Source organism: Crotalus tigris, unplaced genomic scaffold (genome assembly GCF_016545835.1).
Source record: "Crotalus tigris isolate CLP2741 ecotype Arizona unplaced genomic scaffold, ASM1654583v1 scf7180000024384.25900115:4084858, whole genome shotgun sequence".
Lineage (NCBI taxonomy): Eukaryota > Metazoa > Chordata > Lepidosauria > Squamata > Viperidae > Crotalus > Crotalus tigris.
In genome coordinates, this window is record NW_024100554.1 from 3998803 (window position 1) to 4020904 (window position 22102).

At 35.6% G+C, this 22102-nt stretch overlaps 1 protein-coding gene across 1 annotated transcript in view; it reads right to left on the minus strand.

Moving 5' to 3' along the window:
* Positions 1-5657: 5657 nt before the first annotated feature.
* The window catches only part of LOC120301496 (nardilysin-like), a 52088-nt gene continuing 35643 nt past the window's right edge, over positions 5658-22102 (minus strand). Inside the window, exons 20-31 of the mRNA XM_039328879.1 lie at positions 20838-20988; positions 19275-19402; positions 17914-18076; positions 16983-17014; positions 15212-15350; positions 13797-13844; positions 13212-13264; positions 12052-12135; positions 10136-10226; positions 9487-9603; positions 6669-6758; positions 5658-5872 (exon numbers count right to left, since the gene is read on the minus strand). Of these exons, the coding sequence (XP_039184813.1) occupies positions 5678-5872; positions 6669-6758; positions 9487-9603; positions 10136-10226; positions 12052-12135; positions 13212-13264; positions 13797-13844; positions 15212-15350; positions 16983-17014; positions 17914-18076; positions 19275-19402; positions 20838-20988 (1291 nt within the window). The 3' untranslated portion in view covers positions 5658-5677. The remainder of the gene's footprint in view (positions 5873-6668; positions 6759-9486; positions 9604-10135; positions 10227-12051; positions 12136-13211; positions 13265-13796; positions 13845-15211; positions 15351-16982; positions 17015-17913; positions 18077-19274; positions 19403-20837; positions 20989-22102) is intronic.

Sequence of the window (22102 nt, forward strand, 5' to 3'; positions counted from 1 at the left end):
AAATCACCCCTTCAATCTTTTTCTGTGTGTGAGAATGAGTGAGTGTGGGAAAGAGAAAACTTCAGCTAGATACTTGTTCTTGGATGACTATCACCCCTTTGATAAATAGCCCACAAATTGACTGTACTGCTATATCTTAATTGATCTGATAAACTTGCTCTGTGAAAGATTAAATCAATCTTGTTTCTGCTTTATTAAATGCATTTGTCACTTACTATCATTCTTTTCTGGTTTAAAATGTCACATAAATTTGTTCTTCCCTGTCCTATCATAATTTTCTTAGGGATGTGTGTCTTTTTGTTATTCCATTGCAATCACAAGTTATTAATTAAGAGTTCCCTACTGACATTCATTCAGCTTGGAAGCATTATATAGATGACAGGATATGAGGCAAATGTATGTTCATCTCTACAATGTATGATGGGGCTGAAGAGATTTTATCAGAACTTTTGTCACCATGTTCCTCCATACAAAGATAGCTTAGGAATTATAAGGAAGATGAGAGAAATGAATATTTATTAAATTTATTAAATTATTATGGAATAAAAAGGTATGGAAACTGGTAGTAAGTGGATCTTGAAAGCAATAATGTTCCCCTTGAAATCATGAAACGTAGTCCAAAATATGGAAGAAGAGACACACCCCACATTTTGTCCTGGAACCTCCCCAATACCCTCTTAAAAATATCTGCCTAAATTTTTGATTAATTTTTGTTCCAGTCTTAGCATTGTTCTTGCTGGGTAAAGAACTGCATATGTGCTGCAACTATATCAAATGGATTGTATTCTCAAACAAAGAAATGACCAGCTGAATATTTAAAGACAATATTTGTATATTGCTATATATTGTGTTGGGATGGTGTGATGTCTCAGCGGTTAAGATATTGCACTTGTTGGCTGGAAAACCAGCAGCCAGGGTTTGAGACCCAAGCAACATGCAACAGGGTGAGCTCCTGTCTTTACTCCAGCTCCTTCCAGCCTAGAAGTTTGAAAGTATGTAAAATGTGAATACCACTTTGGTGGGAAGGTACCACTTTGGTAGGAAGGTATCACTTTGGTGGGAAGATAACAACACTCTGTGACATCATGCTGGCCACATGACTGTGGAAATGTCTTTGGACAGTGCTGGCTCAATGGCCTTGAAAAGGAGATGAGCACCACCTCATGAAATCCATAGCGACTCCTTTGAGTTAGAATCAAAATTCCCTTCATGAAATCTCCAAAAGATTCAGATGGTCTTGGGGTGTCAACAAGAAACTAACATAGTATTTATCATCTTGTCTCTTTTCTCCAGCATCTTGCTCTAAATATGAAAGTTGGATGTTTGGTTATTGTGAATTTTAATCTTCCACTAGCTTCTATGTTTGTTAAAATCCACTTGTTGCAATATGTTCCAAATAAGTATTTTTGTGGCACTAAATTTATATTTCCATATATGCCTAGTGTACACAAGTTAACTTTGCATGTTAAAGCTGTTTCAACTTGAGATTTGACAGCTTAATGAAATATACTTCAAGTTATTTCTTTCTTCTTTTAAGGTATGGGGAACTAAGCTGGACTTTCCCCAAAACTATTAACCATGCAAATATAATTTTAGGTACCACACATCTGGAATGGATCAAAGTGACTGTGGTTAAAAGAATGCACACAATCAAACCCAGATGTTAAAATATAGCAATGTCTCATAGGCTCAACAAGATCTCAATGGGTAACAAATGAAAGATAAATGTTTGAATGTAAAAGGACTAAGTGGCTTTAAATTTAGGTGGCTTGAAGGTGATGGGGATGGTGAATAGCTTTATATCAAAGTAGGTGTGAGGTCCAAGAATTTTAAGAACTCCAGTCAAGATCTGATTTTTTTTTAATAGACTTCTTTTTCTAAAGACAGGATGTTAAGTAAACTTTCCTATAAGGACAAAGACTAGCAATCTCAGACTGAACCTATGTGATTTAGCAACTTCATTTATTCTGTATTTATCACATTCCATTCCTGTTCCTTGTCTGAGGATTTCAAAGCCCTGTGTGTAAGGTTATCAACAATCCTATCAAATAAATTAGGGTAAGAACCATGATTGATTTAAGGCCACCCAGTCTGCTTCATAGCAGAAGTAGAATTTGAATTCAATATGCTATTTGGTACATCATCTTAGGCCTCAACAAAACTGCTTTTGTAGTTTGGTAAAAACAATTATGCCACTTTTTAAAACGGCTTTTCACATCATAATAACTTGGACAGGACCAACAGGCGTTTTTTTGCCAGGAATCTATGGCTAATCCACCCAATCTGTCCCACAGGTTTTGGTAAACATGAAGATGGATATAATGCTAAAAAAACTTTTCTGAACCTGAGTTGTTCAAATAGGTTAGAACTTCACCTTCCAGAGTTATCAACCAGAATTAGAGTTTCAATATATTCACTGGTTCCCAAATAGACCTGGGTCTTTGGACGGTAGGTAGTTAAAAGTTTTCTTAGATAATAAAGCTAATTAGACCATCATCTTGATCACCAATATGATTTCTGGCAGTTTGCTTTGCTAGGAGATAGTTCTACTCTATTCCACCTTAGAAGATAGAAGAACAAACCCCAAAGAATGTAAATCATTGTGTGGTCTTGTTGGCAGAAACCCTGTATGGTATAAGCCTCACTAGGTCTGTGCTTTTCTCAATCCCCATTATTTCTTTTATTCCCAAATGCTTCACAGATTAGATCATCTTTATTACTCAACTGAAATCAAAAATAAATCCAACAAGTTGACCTTTAGGAAACATTGAGCTTGCCCATATTTTAAAATCAACGTGGGCTCTTTCTCCAAGATTTAGCAAGGACACCCATCCAGTTGCCAAATGCCAGAGACTGAGGCCCTTTTCTTCATGGCCCCATCAAGATGCAGTTTTACATCCTTTGGCTGTGCTGTTTTGGCCTTATCTACCTTGAAAATGGTGTTTTTGTCAGGGCACGCTTAAGGGTTAAGCAATGATGCAGAAACAGAGGACAGTTACTATATAACAGGGGTGTCAAACTGCCGGCCTGCGGGCCTGTTTCATCATATTGAAGCCATGCCCACCCCATTGCCGGCAATGGCAAAACCGGCCCAATACGTTGCGCGACATCACGTGACGTCATGAGTTTGACACCCCTGCTATATAAGGTTATTTTTCCTTGGACTCAAATATATGGTGAACTTAACTTTGGGAGGAAAAATGCATAATATTTGGTGGAATAAAGAAATGCATAAATATTTTAGATCTGGGAAACTTTTACTTAAAGTTGAGAAGCAGAATCTTCTTCCCTTTCTCTCTTTTTATTTATTTATTTGTATCCCACTTTTATTATTGTCACTAAATAACTCAACAGGGCGATCATATCCAACACATGTTCCCCTCCTATTTTCCCCACCATAACAACCCTGTGAGGTGGGTTGGGCTGAGACTAACTAGCCCAAGATCACCTAGCTGACTTTCATGGCTAACTTAGGTTCTCCCACTTTCTAGCCTTGTGACCACTAGACCATTGTTTCTGTGGCAACAATGCTCTCCATCTGTTTTAAAGCCATGACTGTAATGGAAAAACATTCAGTAAAAAATAATAATGAAATATAATATTTCATTCAGATAATAATAAATGAGTTATTTAGTATTTCTGGTAGCACCAATATTTCCAGAAGCATTGACTTGATCTAAAAAAAATGTCTACTTTTTAATGTTTTAATCACTTGGGACTCAAAGGCATCACTTTATTTTATGCAAAAATTGAATGAATTGCTATATAAAAGAAAAATAATATTTTCTGAAATTACATAATTGTGATATAGAGTTTAATTTCGCTAACTACTATGTAGACTGTGGATATTTATGTATGTATCATGAATATCTATGTTGTTTCATTAAGTTATGTACAGGTGATTACAGGTAAAAATAGAAGTCTTCGAAAGGACTTTACTGGCTTAAACTGTTTGATATCATGTGGATAATCTATCTTTGGGTATTGTTCTGCGTCTTTCAGTAGGGATATTGATTTTAATTTTGCTAATTGCTACATAGACTGTGGATGTTTATGTATTTATGTTGTTTCATTATGTTATGTACAGGTGATTACAACAGTAGAGAAATGTGACAGATAAATTAGGAAAGTCAGTCAACCTATAGCAGGTGAGAACCTGTCTCAAATCTATTCATTTTGAATTTACTTTATGGCCACAACTTTTTTTCTTTAGGATTATTGAATACAAGATTGCCTGTCTTCAAATATTTATATAAACCTATTTACTGAAATACAAATGATGCTATAATTTCCCCAATTCCATCACAAAGCACAGGTTCCAGAAGGCTTAAAGGAGGATCCAATCTATTATATTAGTTAAGGTGCTCTAAAGACTAGGGATTCCTGAATTCATCCCTGCTCTCCACTGAGTAATTTAGAACTGTTCCTGATATGTAGAGTCCTTGTTGCCCTCTGAGTTTGGTGGTTTGCCATCAGATGTTTCATTACGCAAGTAGGTGACATCATTAATACCTTTACCAGTGCCTTTATTATCTGGCACTGATGATGTAACCTAGTTGGGTAATGAAATAACAGCAAGCAATGAAGCTCAGAGAGCATGAAGGACTCCACAGTTCAACCCTAGCTAGATATATTTCCTTCTGCTGTTCCTGCTATCTCTACATACCTCTACTGGTGGAAGTGTGAAAAAAAATGGGAAGACAGGGTGCTATGGAGACTACATTAACTTCCTGAAGGGTATAGGTTATACATTTCATGAAACAAATGCTTATGTATTAATGCTATAATATTGTATTATTATATAATATAATATTTTACAATTATATATTTTGTCTGCCTTTCCATTTGAATCATCAGTATAGTTTGTTAATGGACAAAATGTTAACCTTTGAATTTATATTCTCAAGTTAACTTTATGCTGACCAGAACAAATCCAGAAAGACAGGTAGCTGAACTAAGGTCCAATAACATTGTTTATGGTTGTATCCAAAATTGCCTTCACATTCTATACATTTTGCCAATAAACAAGAGTACAGATCCCTTCTGAAACCAAACCATTTATCTGCCTTAGTCTATGTTGCCTGCTTCTGAACATTCTGATCTCTGTTTTCCAGCAAAGGGATTGATTTTGCTAATATAGGATAAACATACATACATACATACATACATACATACATACATACATACATACATTGACATACACACTATCCCAGGTCATGCCTTTTGCTACACTAAGGAGAATATTTGCAACTGAGGGTTGAAATGAGGGGTCCTTGGTGTTCTCTGAACTTGGTTATTTTCTTGCAGTTGTTTCAATATCCCAATTAGGGCAACCAAGCTCAGAGAGCATCAAGGACTCCTTATTTCACAACAGCTTTTAAGGACATAAGTAACAATAACCTGCACTATCTAATTACTTAGCCTCAAAGAGAAAGAAATTAAAGAAATGTGAGTGCAAACATAAAAGAACTAGAAAAAGAAGAGAGGAAAAAAATGGGAGGAAAACAGAGACTGAGGATATGGTGAAAAAAAAATTCCGCATGATTTTTCTATCCTGTTTTCCTCAGTTCCTCGAACAATGTTGTCTGCAAAATAATTGTGGGTGCCAGACTGTGAAACCATGACACCAGCAAGCTTGAGAATGAGTTGATGAAAGTTTATTTTAGTATCTTGTAGATTACTTTAGTATCTTGTGGTAAGGAAAAATGTTAAGAGTTGAGATGAAAGCTCTGATGTCCAGTATAGAGGGGATATTCAACAGAGGAGAAGAAGGCAAAAAGGTCAGTTGAGGTTCTCTGCTAAACATAGAGTCTTGGACAACGGAAGAAGGTCTAACATTCAAATCTCCTTCTTGTTTACCATAGCCTGCCACCTGAAAATTCAAAAATCAAAAGGTTACTTAAGATCAGCAAATAATTGGAATGAAGAAAGGTAAGCAAAGTCTGTTGTTCAGCAAACACAATCATTTTTTTTTTAAAAAAAAATTAATCTTGACTTTCCTAATTTCCTAGCAAAGGATAATTCTTTTGGAGAACAATCAAAAGACACACCCACAAACTGGCCCATAAAATTTAGGTGAATAAAAAATATTTCATGATACATAGATTCTGTAAACATAGGAAAAATTTGCCCCCCCCCCCAAAAGCTTGTTTCAGAAGTGAGCAGAAACAAAGGTAGCAAGCAGCTTTGTAGTATGAGACTTCTATTCTGCTGGTGGCAAAATTATTTATGCTTAAAAACCAGAGATGGATAATCTTTTTTCTACTGAAGGGTACATTGCCCTGTCAGAATTTTCTTTTAGCAATTGCTTAACAGGGAGGTGGAGCTGCTGTTGGATCCAATAGTGTGAAAGACCAGAACTGGCAATTTAATCTACAGTATTTTCCGGTGTATTAGACAACTCAGCATATAAGACGACCCCCGACTTTGGAGCCGATTTGCATGCCTAGAAAGTCATCTTATACTCCAGAAACTACCGTAATTTCCGGCGTATAAGACGACTCGGTGTATAAGACGACCCCCGACTTTGGAGCTGATTTGTATGCTTTAGAAAGTCATCTTATACGCCAGAAAATACGGTATTTTCTTTTTTAAAAAAATAATAATCTGCTTTTTCATTTCTCTTTTTACTTCTTTCTAAGTTTGTAAGTGTTTCTGGAAATACTTACATGGATGCTCAAAACTCTCCTATGCTTTCTCCTGAAATGTAGGAACCAGTCAATCAACTGGGCTCTAGTAAGGCTTTTTAGTGCTACAATCTATAAGTCACAGAGAACAGAATTCCTTAGAATCACCAAGCAGTTATGCAAGTTTTACAGTATAACCCCTTTGACTCAATTTTGTTGTTTACTTTATCAGAACAAAAAGCGTGCTTCAGACAAAAGTCCAAAAAGGAAAACAGGAAGCCCTCAGCAGTCAGATTTTCACACAGCATGGAGTATGGTAGTATTTGAAAAAAGAAACACTCTGCCCACTCCAGTTGCATCAGTTTGTTCTAACTAGAATAACTAGTCGTGTATATGTTTTGTACTAAATTTGAGATGGCAACCTCACAAAACCTTCTTTAGCACAGGTTTCCAAGGAAGTTGTTTCCTCCTCCTCCTCCTCCTCCTCCTCCTCCTCCTCCTCCTCCTCCTCCTCCTCCTCCTCCTCCTCCTCCTCCTCCTCCCTTGCAGGAGACCCTAAACCATTCCGTCCAGGCAATATCTTCTTAAAAACTTCCAGTGTTGGAGCACCCACAACTTGGTAAGCATTCCACTTATTATTTTTACTGTCAGGAAATTTCTCCTTAATTCTGGATTGGCCCTCTATTTGATAATTTTCTATCTGTTACTTCTTGTCTTGCTCTCAGGTACTTTGGGGAAGAGATTGACCCCTTCTTCTTTGTGACAGTCTCTCAGATATTGGAAGACTGCTATCATGTAGCATCCCTAGTTCTTCTCTTTGTTAGACTAGGCCTGCCCAGTTTCTGCAACTGTTCCTCATATGTTTCAGCCTTCAGACCAGTGGTGGGATTCAAATATGTGAACAACCAGTTCTTTGTGTGGATGCCACTTCTGGAAGTCCATTCTGGGCCTGGGCAACAAAAAATTAGCTACCGGTTCTGCTGAAGAGATACGAACTGGCTGAATCCCACCACTATTCCAGACCCCTAATATCTTTTTTTTTTCTCTTCTCTGCCCTCTTCTCAGAGTTTCAGCCACTTTTTTGTATTGGGACCAGAATTGGGCGCAGTATTCCAAGTGTGGTCTTACCAAGGCAATATATAAGTGTATTGTATATTATTCTATACTAGTTTCCTTCCTGTATGCAAGTTTCAAATCTCTGAGGACCTTCTAACTTTGTTGAAAAAGAATTCCATAATTCAGCCTTTACATCTTGCAGATATATTTCAGGCAGTAGTGGGATTCAAGTATATGAACAAATGGTTCTCTGTGTGGATGCCACTTCTGGAAGTCTATTCTGGGCCTGGGCAACAAAGAATTAGCTACTGGTGTGAACTGGCTGAATCCCACCACTGATTTCGAGCATTATGATCAGAAATAATTGCAGTGTTCTTGCTGCCACTTACTCATAATGAACTCTTATTATTTTATTTAAGAAAATTTGTATGGCTGCCCAACTCAGTGATTCCAGACAGTATACAGTAGTAAATTTACAAGACAACAAAAATATAGACCTAGAAAGAAATATAAGCCTTTCCTTAATTGAAAGATTCAATAGATACACTCTGTTATATAATAATAGATGAATCTTTCTATTGGCCAAATGATGGTATGCCTCTCTGAAGTTTCTTTCATTCCATTTTTTGCCATCTTTTTCTTTGCTATTTCTTCCTTCCTTCCTTCCTTCCTTCCTTCCTTCCTTCCTTCCTTCCTTCCTTCCTTCCTTCCTTCCTTCCTTCCTTCTTTGTTTGGTCAAAAAGAAACTCTCATTTTTCTTTGGATTGAAAAATGGAACCTGATCAAGCTTTGTCTGATGATGAGGGGGAAAGATGTCCAAAACAATGTCATGTATTAAAAAGCTTGGGTCAGTCAGATCCTGAATGCCAAATGCCTGAGAATGGCATGTTTCTTATTTGTAATTTCATAGTAGAAGAAAGATGGAAGCTTAAATTACTTAATAACATTTTATCAGAACCAAAATCTGCTATTATGCTATTTTGTCACATTTTGAATACTACAATAAATCTCTTCTTTATTGTATGTTATGCTTCACCTTGGAGTTGAAGTCCTACGTATGCCCATTAAGGGACACTTCCAAGTAAAAACCTATAATCTGAATGAGCAAAATATACTGCAGACACACATTCCTGGTAGAGGAATTGTCTTTTGAGATCCCTGTTTTGCAACAATTATATATTTGCAATACCCTGGGGACTGAGAATTGGCTCTCATAAATGCATAGTTTTGACATATAACAAAAAGAGGAAAAAAGAAACATGCGAGGATTAGAAGTATAATGGATCAGAAGAGACTCTTCTGGGTTAAGAGTAGAAAGGCAGACTCGATGTTTATTTTTACTAATCCTGGCTAAAAAAAGATACAGCAGTGAAGGCTGCATTTAAGACTTTTTCCCATTAACCACTTTTTAAGATTTTGAAGGCTTCAATTGCTGCTGTCTCACACATGACCTACAATGAGATAATATTCATGTGGAAAACAAGCTGTTCGTTGACACTTGTGATGAGTTGTGTATTTATTTTTCTCACAGAACATGATTTTAAGAAGCCTAGATCTCCTATCTTTCCATTTTAACCATGTTTTCACCATTTGTCGGGAACCACTTAAGCTCCAATTCTGTCCCTTCAGACCAGCAGAACAAAATGTCTCAATTTTCCATTTTGCTGATTATGAACCAGATTGCCTTTATGTTTTAATTATAAAAAGTGTATGTGAATGTATGCATGCCTGCATGCATATTTTGCCTACATAAAGCTTTACGAATTTTGAAAGAACGAAACTAGTAATCCTTTCCATTTATTACCTCTCGGGCAAGTCTGTCAAAGACATATTGTTGAGTAATCACTTCATTCCAGTTTCTGTCTACTTCTTCTCCAAGATGGGAGTCATCTGTGCGCTTAAGCTTGATTAGAGCAGAGACCTGTGAAACATACTATTCCTTACTATTTGCAAAAGGAAATATTTATTTAGCCAATTGCTAGACTACCCAGCTTCAAAAATGACTCTGGGTGGCCTAGTGAAGTTAAAAACAGAATACACATATTCTTTCTTTCTCAAATGCCACTCACAGCAGGAGTAAGAACAACTAAGTGGATAGGAGTGGGTGTTTCTAGAGTGGCCCCATTGTCATGACTCCTCTCTAGGACATTGTGTCAATCTCAGAATAAGAATACCAATATCAATAAGTCAACCAATACCTATCAACAAGATCTGTTTGGGATTAAATTTAACTCATTAATTGGTGCAGATTAGACAGCTCTTATGACAACCCAGGGTGACTGCTACAAATTGCTTGAAAATAATGTGCTATTTAAATTGGGGACAAGTAATTTGACATCCTCCAATTGTTTTGCCATTTAGTAAACTAAGATTAATGAGATTTGAACTACAAATATCTGGTGATCATAAGGTTACCTTTCTATGATCTAAATCATAATTTATATAATCTATACCTGAGTAAGAAATTCTTCTTCAGACAAATTCTGGAGTTTTTCCTCAAAGTGTACAAAGAATTCTTCTATTTTTTTGTCAACATATTCAGAACTAAAAAAAAATTAAAAGAGGTGATATGATCTTGGAAGGTACTTATTGCCACCTGTGTGGTATTTAATCTTGTCTAGGTTCAGCTATGGATTTTAGTGGAGGCTGAACAAGCTGCCTTTCATGTAAATCAGAGATGATCAAGGATCTATTGACTGCCAGCAAATATTTGTCCTCTTAATCATGAGATGCTAAAAGCTAGATTTTTTTCTCAACCTTAACCAATAAACTTACACAGTAGTGAATCTGGAAGAAATTGGAACCCAAGCAATAGAATGATTTGAATTTATGGACCAATCGTACTATAGGAAGTAAGCCATAATGGGCATCAGATACTGATCAGAGTCAAATGAAGATTAGATTTCAGCAATTTTCACCAGTGAAATTATTCCTTCCATCTGTTGAGAGGGCAAGGAACATGACCATCTCTACTAAACTGGTTAGACCATCTTTTATTTTCCACCAAGATACAGTTAGTCCTCGAATTATGACCATAATTGAATCCAAAATTTATGTTGCGAAGTGAGACATTTGTTAAGTGAATTTTCCCCCATCTTACAACCTTCCTTGCCATGCTTGTTAACTGAATCACTGCAGTTGTTAAGTTAGTAACACAGCTGTTAAGTGAATCTGGCTTCCCCATTGTCTTTGCTTGTCAGGAGATCACAAAAGGCGATTCCATGATCCCTGGACACTGCAACCATCATAAATATGAATTGTTGCCAAGAGTCTGAATTTTGATCACATGACATGGGGATCCTGCAACAGTCGACAATGTGAAAAATAGTTATAAGTCACTTTTTTTCAGTGCCATTCACTAAATGAATTGTTGTAAATTGAAACTAGCTGTGTTCTTTTTTTCCTTTTGTGTTGCTTATGTATCCAGACTAAAAATAGGGGAAAATAGTTTACTTTTAGAAAATAATATCCAGCTGAGAAACCAATAACTATTTGCTTGTCTCTTCTTGACAAGTTTTAAGAAAGTCCTTGGCAATTCTTATGTTCTTAATAGAATATAATTTGCATATTGAAAAGCAACATGTCTAAAGCTGCAGTTTAGCACATTTCTAAACAATAATTGTATCTTTGTCTTTCTGGCAAATGTTCAATTCTCTTTCATGAAGTATTTATTTTTAAAAACTTTGTGTTGTTCTCTTTCTCTCTGTGTTTGTGTGTATGTATACATACACATTTATGCACAAATAAAGATCTTTATTTAAAGAAGAGAATGATAATAGTAATGAATTTTCTCAGAAAGAATTGCCTTCTACCTAATTCAGATTAATGTTCCTTGCAATATTCTTGCTTTTCATGTAGATAACATGGAAACATGCTACCTACAGATCTTCTAAATTGACGATGTAAAGAAATTAAGCCTGACATGTATATTCCAAAGTAATTTATGAAGTATAGGACTCTATGAGATTATGTTAAGCTAAAGTCATTTTTTCATTTTTAGAAAAATCCCAATCCAGCTAAAATTCAGTGAAGGTATACTGTGGAGTTTAATTTAGTGGCTGCTATGAATTGGTAATTTTCTTTTTAATGTACCTGGATCTGGGCCATAAATTTTATTGGCATTCCTATCTCTTATAGGTCAGGCCATTTAAGTAGGTAGGCTTGTTTTGGAAATGTATCTCAGCAAATACATTAAACCTCTCAGCTTTAAAAGAAAGCAGCAGAAACATTTGTAATGGAGAATTAGCAGTTTTAAACATGTCAGAGTTTTTCAAGAATGATTAGCCATTAGCAGTTCCAGAACTCATAGAGTTATAGGATGGAAACAGTAATATAACATTTACTTGATATGAAAAAAAGAGAGACGTACTTATATTTGGTTGCTTGTGTTGTTACGGTAACAGAAAAACCCAGGATCCCAGAAGTATTTCTTGTAGCAGGGTAGACATGGTAACTAAAGCAAATGAACAGAACAATATTCCAGAGTCAGAAGTCATTTTATGCAAACTATTAATTAGAGTGTATTAATATACATTAGCTTTCCTATTAAACCCATTCTTCCATATGCTGTTGAAACTTCATGGAAGCCAACATTCAGTGATTTATTAGAGTTACAGCTTTGAACTAGTGATTTAATCAAAGCCTTTCCATCTCCTAGACTTCAAGGGAGAGGAAAGAGACAGTGATAGCCCATTCCATCAGCAGGGTTAAGTCTAGCTGTCCCTGGATCCTTTCTCCAATGTTAGATCATCCACGCTGAGCTGCAACCTCAAACATCTAAAAGGTACCAGATTAGAAGACCTTTGGATAGGTATTGCTTATTCTGGTCTAATATCCAGATTCGTGAATTTGTTCATTAAGGACCTAATTCACAGATGGAATAGTGGGAAGCCCAAAGCCAAAGTTATGGCATATTTTCATCTGCTTTTTCAAAGTGGGAATAGGAATATTCTATAGCAGTATTTTTCAACCTTGGCAGCTTTAAGATGGGTGGACTTCAGCTTCCAGAGTTCCACAGCCAACCAGGCTTCAAGCTGACAAGATTGAGAAACAATGATCTTATAGACTTATTTGATGTTTAAAAGTAGTGATTTCAGATGAACCTACTTTTGAGTAAACATGGCTAGATTACAGTTTAGGAAGGGAATAATTAGATTTTTCACATTATGTTTCCTAATTAATAACTATTATTTTGGGGTTTTCCCGCTAATTTTATAAAAAAGTTTTCCTTCCTTCCTTCCTTCCTTCCTTCCTTCCTTCCTTCCTTCCTTCCTTCCTTCCTTCCTCCCTTCCTTCCTTCTATTTTTTTGCTTCCAAAAGTATTATCTGGAGAGTGAAAAATCTCACAAAAATACAGAAATTCATATTTAATATAAAAGGGGGCAATATGCTGACTCTGTAAACTGTTTAGAGAGGGCTGTAAAGCACTATGAAGTGGTATATAAGTCTAAGTCTTAGAGAGAGGAAACAATCCTATAGATATAAAAACTATGGTCTATGATCAGACAAGATCAGAAGTAGAAAACTCACCCCAGTGTATTCTTGGTCCTCAGGAAATCAAAGCATGGCTCCTCCATGTGCATCTGAAATTCCACAGATTTAGAAGATAAATACTGTAGTTTGCTTAACTCACACTTTAATAAAATTATACATGATTCTTTTTTTTTCCTTAAAAAGGGAAAATGTTGTTGAAAGCTTTACAGTTGTGGCTTTCTTCTGAAATGTATCTAGAATTACATGAGGAATCTGACAATTTTTTTAATTAAAATTTTTATTAAAATTTTTATTAAAAGGGATAAGCTACTGCTGCATTTGATGAAGTGAATTTCAGCTCATGTTGTTCATTTTTTAAAAAATGATAATAGGAAAAAGTGCTAATGGATTTGCTTCTATAATGTTTAGAATTAGAGATAGGAGGAGGAGGAGGAGGAGGAGAAGTATAATTTTTAATTACAACTAAGAGGTGGTGAAACAGTTTACAAAGCAGTTGAAAAAATGCAATAGTTCTTCAGCCTATAAATTAAAAATCATGCACATCAGGACAGGGAGTAAGAAGGAAGCAGAAAGAACAAACACTGGGCATTAGTTTTTAAAGTTACAGGCATTAGAACTTACCACAAGCAGTTCTGTGAGTGTATAGTCTTTTAATTTCTTAGCTCCAGTCTAAAAAAATAGGTGATAGTAGGTTAATGATTTATCTAGGTATGTGGTATATATTTCAAAATGTAATGAAAATATACCATAAGAAGATTTCTGGTTCTGCATTTTTTAATGAGGGGGAAAGGGAAAAAATATGGGGAAGAAAGGAAGATCAAGAAAAAAATATTGGATTGTGAAGTACTGAATAGATTTATATTGAAGAAGCTAATGTTAAATATGTGAACCCAGACAACATGTTGGTTACTAAGCTCTAAAGATTGTAATTTTAAAAAATTAATGAAACCTATATAAAAAAGAAAATATACCATAAGAATGCCTTTAATATGTTCTTGCCCTAAGTTTTGCTAAGGAACTGAGGTCTCTGGATCATCAAAGCCACCAATGGTTAAACTATTTTTTTTTTTTTGCATGCAATGCTCAAATCACCCATTTGAAGGAAGGGATTGGGATAAAAAGACTGACAGTGTTTGACAACAGTGATGTCAAGAGACATCCATGGGGCAGGTGAAGAAAGTCACACTGGTGGCCATAAATATTAGACCAAACCCCCATCTTTTGCAAACGATACATGTAAAAAATAGATATGAGGTCTTGATTACTTCTGGTAATTAATCTAATCTATTACTACTGGTTTCTATCATCATCATGGGGGTTCTTTTGAACTCCCTCCTTGTTCTATTTGACAATCACTCATTCAAAAAACTCATTTCCTGAAAAAGTGCCATTTTATGCTTGAAAAGAAATAGAACAGGGGTGTCAAACTGCCAGCCCATGGGCCAGATGCATCATAGCAAAACCTTGCCCATCCCAATGCCAGCAATGGCAAAAAAGTTATGATACGTCGCAACATGTCACGTGACGTTGCGAGTTTGACACCTCTGAAATAGAAGCTTCCAATTTCCTTTGCAGCAAATATAAGTACAATTACAAAATTATCTCTTTATGATTATAAATAAGCTCACTTTTTTGTACTATCCATTTTTTAATCATCATACCCATGAATCATACAGTAAATGCATTTTTTTCTGCCTCATGTAAAAAGTCTATTTCCAGTTGTAAATTATTCTAGTAATAGACTAAGAAACGTGGGATAAGTAGAAGGAATCAGTAAAAAGGTAACTATTATGACGCTAATAATTTTCTCCTTAAAAACTTATAAACTTTAATATAGAATCATAGGATAAATTATTATATGAATGTATTATTTAAATATACCATAATTTTTATTTGTGACTAAAAGACAAAAATAAAAAGGTACAAGTGTCACTTTTAAAAATTGTCACATGATAAAATAGCTTAACAATCACAATAAATTGATATAAGTAATCATACAGCTTAACGTCCATTTCAAATCCTGTGATAAAATTCACCTGGTAATAGACTGTGACATCAGTGTTTGCATCCCCAATGTGAAGAGATTTCACTTTACATAGGATGTGAGTATTAGGCAACTCCATCACTCGAAACTGAATAGGACATGGGTGTATTAGAGGATGGAACTGCAATTTTCTGGAGAAGGAAAGAGACAAAAAACAAACAAACAAACTAAGTAACAAAGCAGCTTATATGGAAAAATTATTCTACATACTAAAATCTCCTTTTAAAAAAGCAATCTAACTCCCTGATTATGCTTTTTGATATCTCATTTTTTCACTGGCAGGTGAATAATCACAGCATCCTCAAAAGGATGAGGGGTCCTTCGTGCTCTCTAAGCTTGGTTGGGTTTTTTTGGAGATTTTTCATTACCCAAACTAGATAAATCATCAACGTACTAGTTACCTAGTTTGGGTAATGAAACATCTGCAAGAAAACAACCAAGCTCAGAGAGCACCAAGGGAACCCTCATTTCAACCTTTATCTACAGATATTTTCCTTTATTGGTATAGGAGTTTGCAGGACTTTGAAAGCATCTCTTTCCTGTCAAAAAATCAGCACATTGGTAGGTAAACAAAATTTGCTCAGCTTTCCTTTGAAAATGCAACCAAGGAATGAGGCAGAAGTAAGTAAGATGAATTGTTGGTCCAAAATTCAGTCAAAGCAACAGAAAAATACAAACCTGTTTGACTCCAAGCAATTGCAGAAACAGGTCAAAGTTCTAACAGAGGAGAACACAAAATATATACATTTCTACCAGTGGGTCATTTTCTAATGGCAAGGTGTAGCACCTAGTCTGAAATTGTTATTTAGAATTTCAGAAATCTGGTTTATTCGGCAGCAGTTCTAATTCTTAAGTTTCTATTCCCAAGGAAGAAAGACTGCATTTTCCTGCAGTTTCATGCTTCTGCATCTTTCAGTAGTCTGGCTTTTGACCTGCTGTCACTCTTATGGACTGAGACAGTCCTTAGGGGTTTTCTGTATGCAACCTGAGGTTTCAGCTACGTTGGTAGAACAGACCAATTTTCCTCCATCTGCTCTGTTGGGTCCTGTCTCTTAGCCCATATCTGTCTTCAAAAGACCCTGCCCTACAGCTGCATTGCTATGTCGTCTGACAAAGGTCATAATCAAAGATACGCTTTATGTAAAACATTTTTTACAATGCCCTTTGAAGTTCTACAAAATGAGGCCTCTTTGCTTCCAAATATTAGAATGGGATGACTGCACCATCCCTTCTGTTTAATAAATGAAGTCCAGAAGTTGATGAGGGCTTATATTGCACATTCAGCAAAGCTCCCTGCTATGGTGATATGGAATCTACTTTGCTGGAATATAGTATGAGCTCATGGAAAAAATTATTCACAATTACTATGAAAATTATGCTGGAATTTTGAATAAGCAAGTTTAGCTAAATGAATGCAAGCAAACATCAAATAATGCTTGAGAATATTTATAATTTGAAAAAAAATCTGGAATTTCAAAGTTTTTGGTAATTGAGATAACATTGGTAGAAAATATTTTTAAAATATAGAGAATTAAACACAGGTATTCTTAAACAAATGCAAGCATGATGGGCGGCACACGAGTCTAATAAATAATACAACACAACTGTACTAAATGCATATTAAAAAGGCTGGTAATTATAAAGAATTAAGTTTCCAATGCAAATTATAGTTTAGTGTTGTGAAAATAACACTAACTACCATGTAGTTCTTGCAAAAAATGGTGTCTTTTATTCAGTAGTGAGAATCAAATCACAGTACTTACCCAGAGATATAATTCATAAACTCCTTTGACTCCTAAGAGATAAATTGTGAAAGGTAATACATTTGAAAAAAAACTAGGCAAAGTAATTTTGTCCCAATAGTCAACAATATTTTGCATCAAAGACCATCATGGAATTCCAAGGCTGTAGGCTTGATAAGAAAGGGTTTTTAGTAGAAAAATGCAATAGCAAACTATTTCTATAGTACTGCCAAAATAATTTGGCCTTCACATCACCAGAACTGCTGTTCAACACAAGTTCAATTCACAGAATAGTTAAAATTTTACCCTCTTTGAAAGCAAATTTCATCTCAGAATCTTTATTTAAAAATTGTTTGTATTGATATACAATGTCCACGTGATATCACATAGCAAACAGCAACAATATGAAACTAATAATGTTAAAATGTCAGTAAAGTAATAAAGCTATCTAGGAAATACAATCTATAATATTTATTGATTTCATTATTTTTATTTATTTATTAAATTTGTTTGCTGACTGTCTCACCACCAGGTGACTCTGGACAGCTTACAACATTAAAATGAAACTAGAAATATATGTATAAATATATAAAATCACATTAAATAGCAATAGCACTTAGACTTATATACAGCCCTCTCTGAGCAGTTTACAGAGTCAGCATATCGCCCCCAACAATTTGGGTCCTCATTTTACCAACCTCAGAATGATGGAAGGCTGAGTAAACCTTGAGTCTATCAGGATTGATAATAAAGCAAAATAAAACAATAAAATACAAGTTATAAATAAAGATGGGGTTTATGATGATAAAATATTTATTATCATTTATTATCATTTCATAAATGTCTAGTAAAATGTATAGATTGTAAAAGGACATAAAAATTGGGGATTTATAATACTTAGTACCAGCTAATGATCTTCACCACTCCATATCTAAGTGGATTTTGTACTCACATTTTTTGTAAAGTTTCCTTGGACAAGTCCTTCTACCCACAGGTTTGATTTGAAAGCACCAACAAATTTTGTCAGAGATTCTATAGAAATACCATTAATCAAAGTTTGATATTTCTCTATTAACGACCATCTGCCATGTTCCAATATTGATAGCCGTATATCTCTGGAAATCCCAAAATGAAGAGATATCAGCAACATGTATTAATTCTGGATTCTTACTTTTTCCAATACTGAAAGCATGATAATAATCTAACTCCATTCACGTGTCATTCAAATAAATATTGGGGCAAGATTGCATGTGTAGTTTAACTCTTCTCCCAGTGTCCCACCACCTAACATCAGGAACCTCTCTATGTGAACAGCCACTTAGTCATAAGAGGATCAAGTAGAATACTTAACTATATGGGTGTCGTGCTTACAGGGCTACAGTGCAAGAGATAATACATTTCTATAGCAGATGGTGCATAATCTGAGATCTCACTTCCATGCTCTGAAACCTTGGGTAAGGTTATTCAGAATCTCTCCAAAATTTATCACCAATTTGTGACAGCTTTGATGTGACAAACAATTATTAAATCTACAAAAGGTCATACATTAATGAGAACTAATTGACTGAATATACTTTTAATTAAACAAATCAAATTTAGTTTTTGATCAGTTACTATTCACATTAGTTGCCTTGATTCTAATTTTTAAAGTATATATTTTCTTTTATTAATTCAAGGTCTAATGTTTCTTCTAGCCTGGAGAAAGTTATAGATTGCACATATCTTCTACAGCAGCAGTCCCCAATCTTTCTACCTTGGTGGCCCGGACCAGCGCAGGGGTTTGTGTAAATGGCAGACACACAAACACATGCACAGCTCCATTGGTGCAAGTGGTGGCCTCACATACCCCGTACTTGTGCGAATGGAGCTTTGTGTGTGAGTGGAAGGATGTGAAGCTCTACTTGCGTGCATGGAGGATACTTGCGCTCGTGCACAAAGCTCCACTCGCATGAGTGGAGAATGGAGAGTGCTGACAAATGGAGCTTTGCATGTGAGCGTTGTCTACTCACATGAATGGAGCTTCGTGCACAAGCAAAAGCACCCTCTGCTCATGAGAGTGGAGATTCACACACACACTTGTCTATCGCTCACGCAGCCCAATTTTGAATGGGTCGCAACCCAGTAGTGGGCTGCTGCCCAGGGGTTGGTGACCCCTAGTCTATGGATTCAAACACTATCACACATCTTTAAACTCATAGGCTTGAAACTAGTTTTGTTGTTATTTGTTTTGTTTTGTTGTAGTTGTTTTAATTTACACAATTAAGCTCCAACACAGTCATTATTTCCATGAAATTAAAACTTAAAAACACTCACCTGGCCAGTGTATCTGCTTTGATGAGATAATTAAAGTATGACCTTTTCAGCTGCTCTGTTATTATCTGGAAATTTGAAGGTGTGATCTTCAAGTCAGATAAATTATTGATTATCAAATGAAACAGCAACTAGAAAGAAAAGTTCAAGTAGAACAGTAATTTATGAAATAAAATACTAAAAGGTGCCACATTAAGCATCTCACAAGTAATAGTCCAATATAATATACAAAGCACAAGCACACAAACTTATATACTGGATACTGAAGGACCCAAAACATCTCTGACGTTGAATTAAGGGAGCTAGAATAGAGAAGGTTAAATGTAGTCATACTACCAGCCTTCAAATATTAGAAAGGCCATGTTTTGTAAAATTAAGCAAACCTTCAGTATGCCTCACAAACTTTCAGAAATCTAAATTTGCCCCTTGAGGTGAAGAATAAAATAATTCAACCCATCTTTAAAAGGGAAACATTCAAATCAATCCATTAATTTATTAAATAAATAAAATTACTGAGCTAAGCATTTCCATCTGCCATTCTTGGTGACATTATAAATTCTTTCCTCTATCCTGTGTAAGCTTTGAGATTGACAAGGTACAAAAAAATGATTCTCTCATTTTGGTCTATAATGGTGTAAGGACACAAATATAATGATATTTATATAGATCAATAAACATTACATAAATCAGGGGAAAAAAATCTCAAGAGTAATGTTTTTCTTCTGGTTCTTTATAGCTCATTTGAGGGTTGCAATATATAATTTGTACACATAGGATTTAGAGAAGTCAAATAACCCAATTTCCAGCTAGATTATCCCATATAAGAGGATGGAGAAAGAGTTATTTGTAGCCAGACACCAAACCAAGGTAGCAAAATTTGATTTAGTGTACACCAGTGTTTCTCATCCTCAGCGTCTTTAAGATGGGTGGACTTCAATTCCCAATGCTGGTTGGGGAATTCTGGGAGTTGAAGTTCATCTGTCTTAAAGGTGACGAGGTTGAGAAACACTGGTGTACACCATCTTATGCCACTGACTTATGAAGTCTTTCACCAAAGATAGGTACATAGTAACAGCAGATAGTCCTTGATTCATGATTATAATTGGAAGCTTGGTTGTAAGTAGTTGCAATAATAAATTGAGGCATCAATCAGATCAGACCTGTTTTTTGACATTTTTCATGGTGGTCATTAAGAAAATCACATGATCATTAAGCAAATAGTATGGTCATTAAGTAAACATATTCTTCCCATAGTGGGCAAAAAATGTCACAAATCGTGTTCCCATGATCTCAGAATGCTACAACCGGTTGTAAAGTCACCCAAAATCTAGTCATGAGATCAAAGAGGAGGGGAAGCAACATTTTATAATAGCTGGAAGTACATTATGGGCCATAATGCACCTGTTCTGAGACCACTGTAACAAATGGTCATAAGTTGAGGACTACCGGAATTTTTCCATGTCTTATCCTTTCATTTCAGTTAAGTTGTTCTGGTGATGATCTTTTTTTTTAATCTTTACAGTCACTGGAATGGAAGTAGATTATGAAGAAGTAAGGTTCACTCACAGGTAGCTTGTGGTTAAAGCCTTTTACTCGAATGGCCAAGCCATGCTCTTTAGCCATCACTTTATATTCCAGCTGCGCAACATCGGCTTCATATGCTGGTTCAGCAAGGTTATGGCTGAGGATGCTTACAAAAGTATCAAAAAGCACCATGCTAGGTGAGGGGGAAAAAAATGAAGTGAATTAACATAAGTTGAAGTGGCAGAGTTGTCATGTCTTCATGTTTTACAGGAGAAACAGAAAAATGGCTGTTCTGAGACTAAAATTACAGATTGTCATTTCCATGGGTTAATTTACCTTCGACATAATCTGTTTGGGAGAGTTAAACTGCCATAAAAGATAATCCAGCCATTTCCAAAAATTATAGACATTTTTACATTTATGAACTTTTCCTCTCTCAAAAATACTGTATACTGAGTGAATTTAAGATATAGAAACAATTGTCCTTACCTTTATGAATTTGGAGTGGTGGCTTCACTTCAACAAAGATTCAAATGAACCCCTTTAAACCTCTTCAGAAAAAAAAGACTATGAAAGAAAACTGAGAGGAGTCTTTGGTAAGTTCTGCAGTTCAAAACTTCTCTCAACCTTCTTTTGCAGCATTGGTCAAAGGCAGTGGTGGGATTCAGCCAGTTCACACCAGTTCCACAGAACCGGTAGCTAATTTTTTTGTTGCCCAGGCACAGAATGGGCATCCAGAAGCAGCATCTACACAGATAACTGGTTCTTCACATATTTGAATCCCACCACTGGTCAAAGGGCTTTCAGGATGGATTACTTTGGCAAATGCCATAGGATCTTTGTGCCTAAAGTGGTAATCTTAATACTTGCTGAAGTTCTTCCAGATCGGCACATTGTGAATCACAAAGTGTGCATTGGGGCTAGAAAATGTGGAATCTTTTCCTGATTGTGTGGTAAAGGTCCTTTCTGAGTAGGGAACTTTGGAAAGTGCTGAGGACAATCCCAAAGCCATGCAGCCTGAAGCTCCCTTTCCATGTGCTGAAACATCTTCAGCTGTCAAATATTTGGTGAACACTGTATCAGTCCTGAATCCATCTACTCTAGAAAATGTAGACTAGTACTAAGGTAGAGCTGCAAGGAGCCTTCTAACCACAGAATTCTGGTTCAAGGACTTTGCTTAATCAAAGTGAATCTAAATCACTTCATACAAGGCTGTATATGTATTATTGCAGCCTAACAGTAACAGTGAAATCTCTTATTACTTTTTTTATAAAAAAAACAATGCAACTAATCAGTTAAAGAAATGC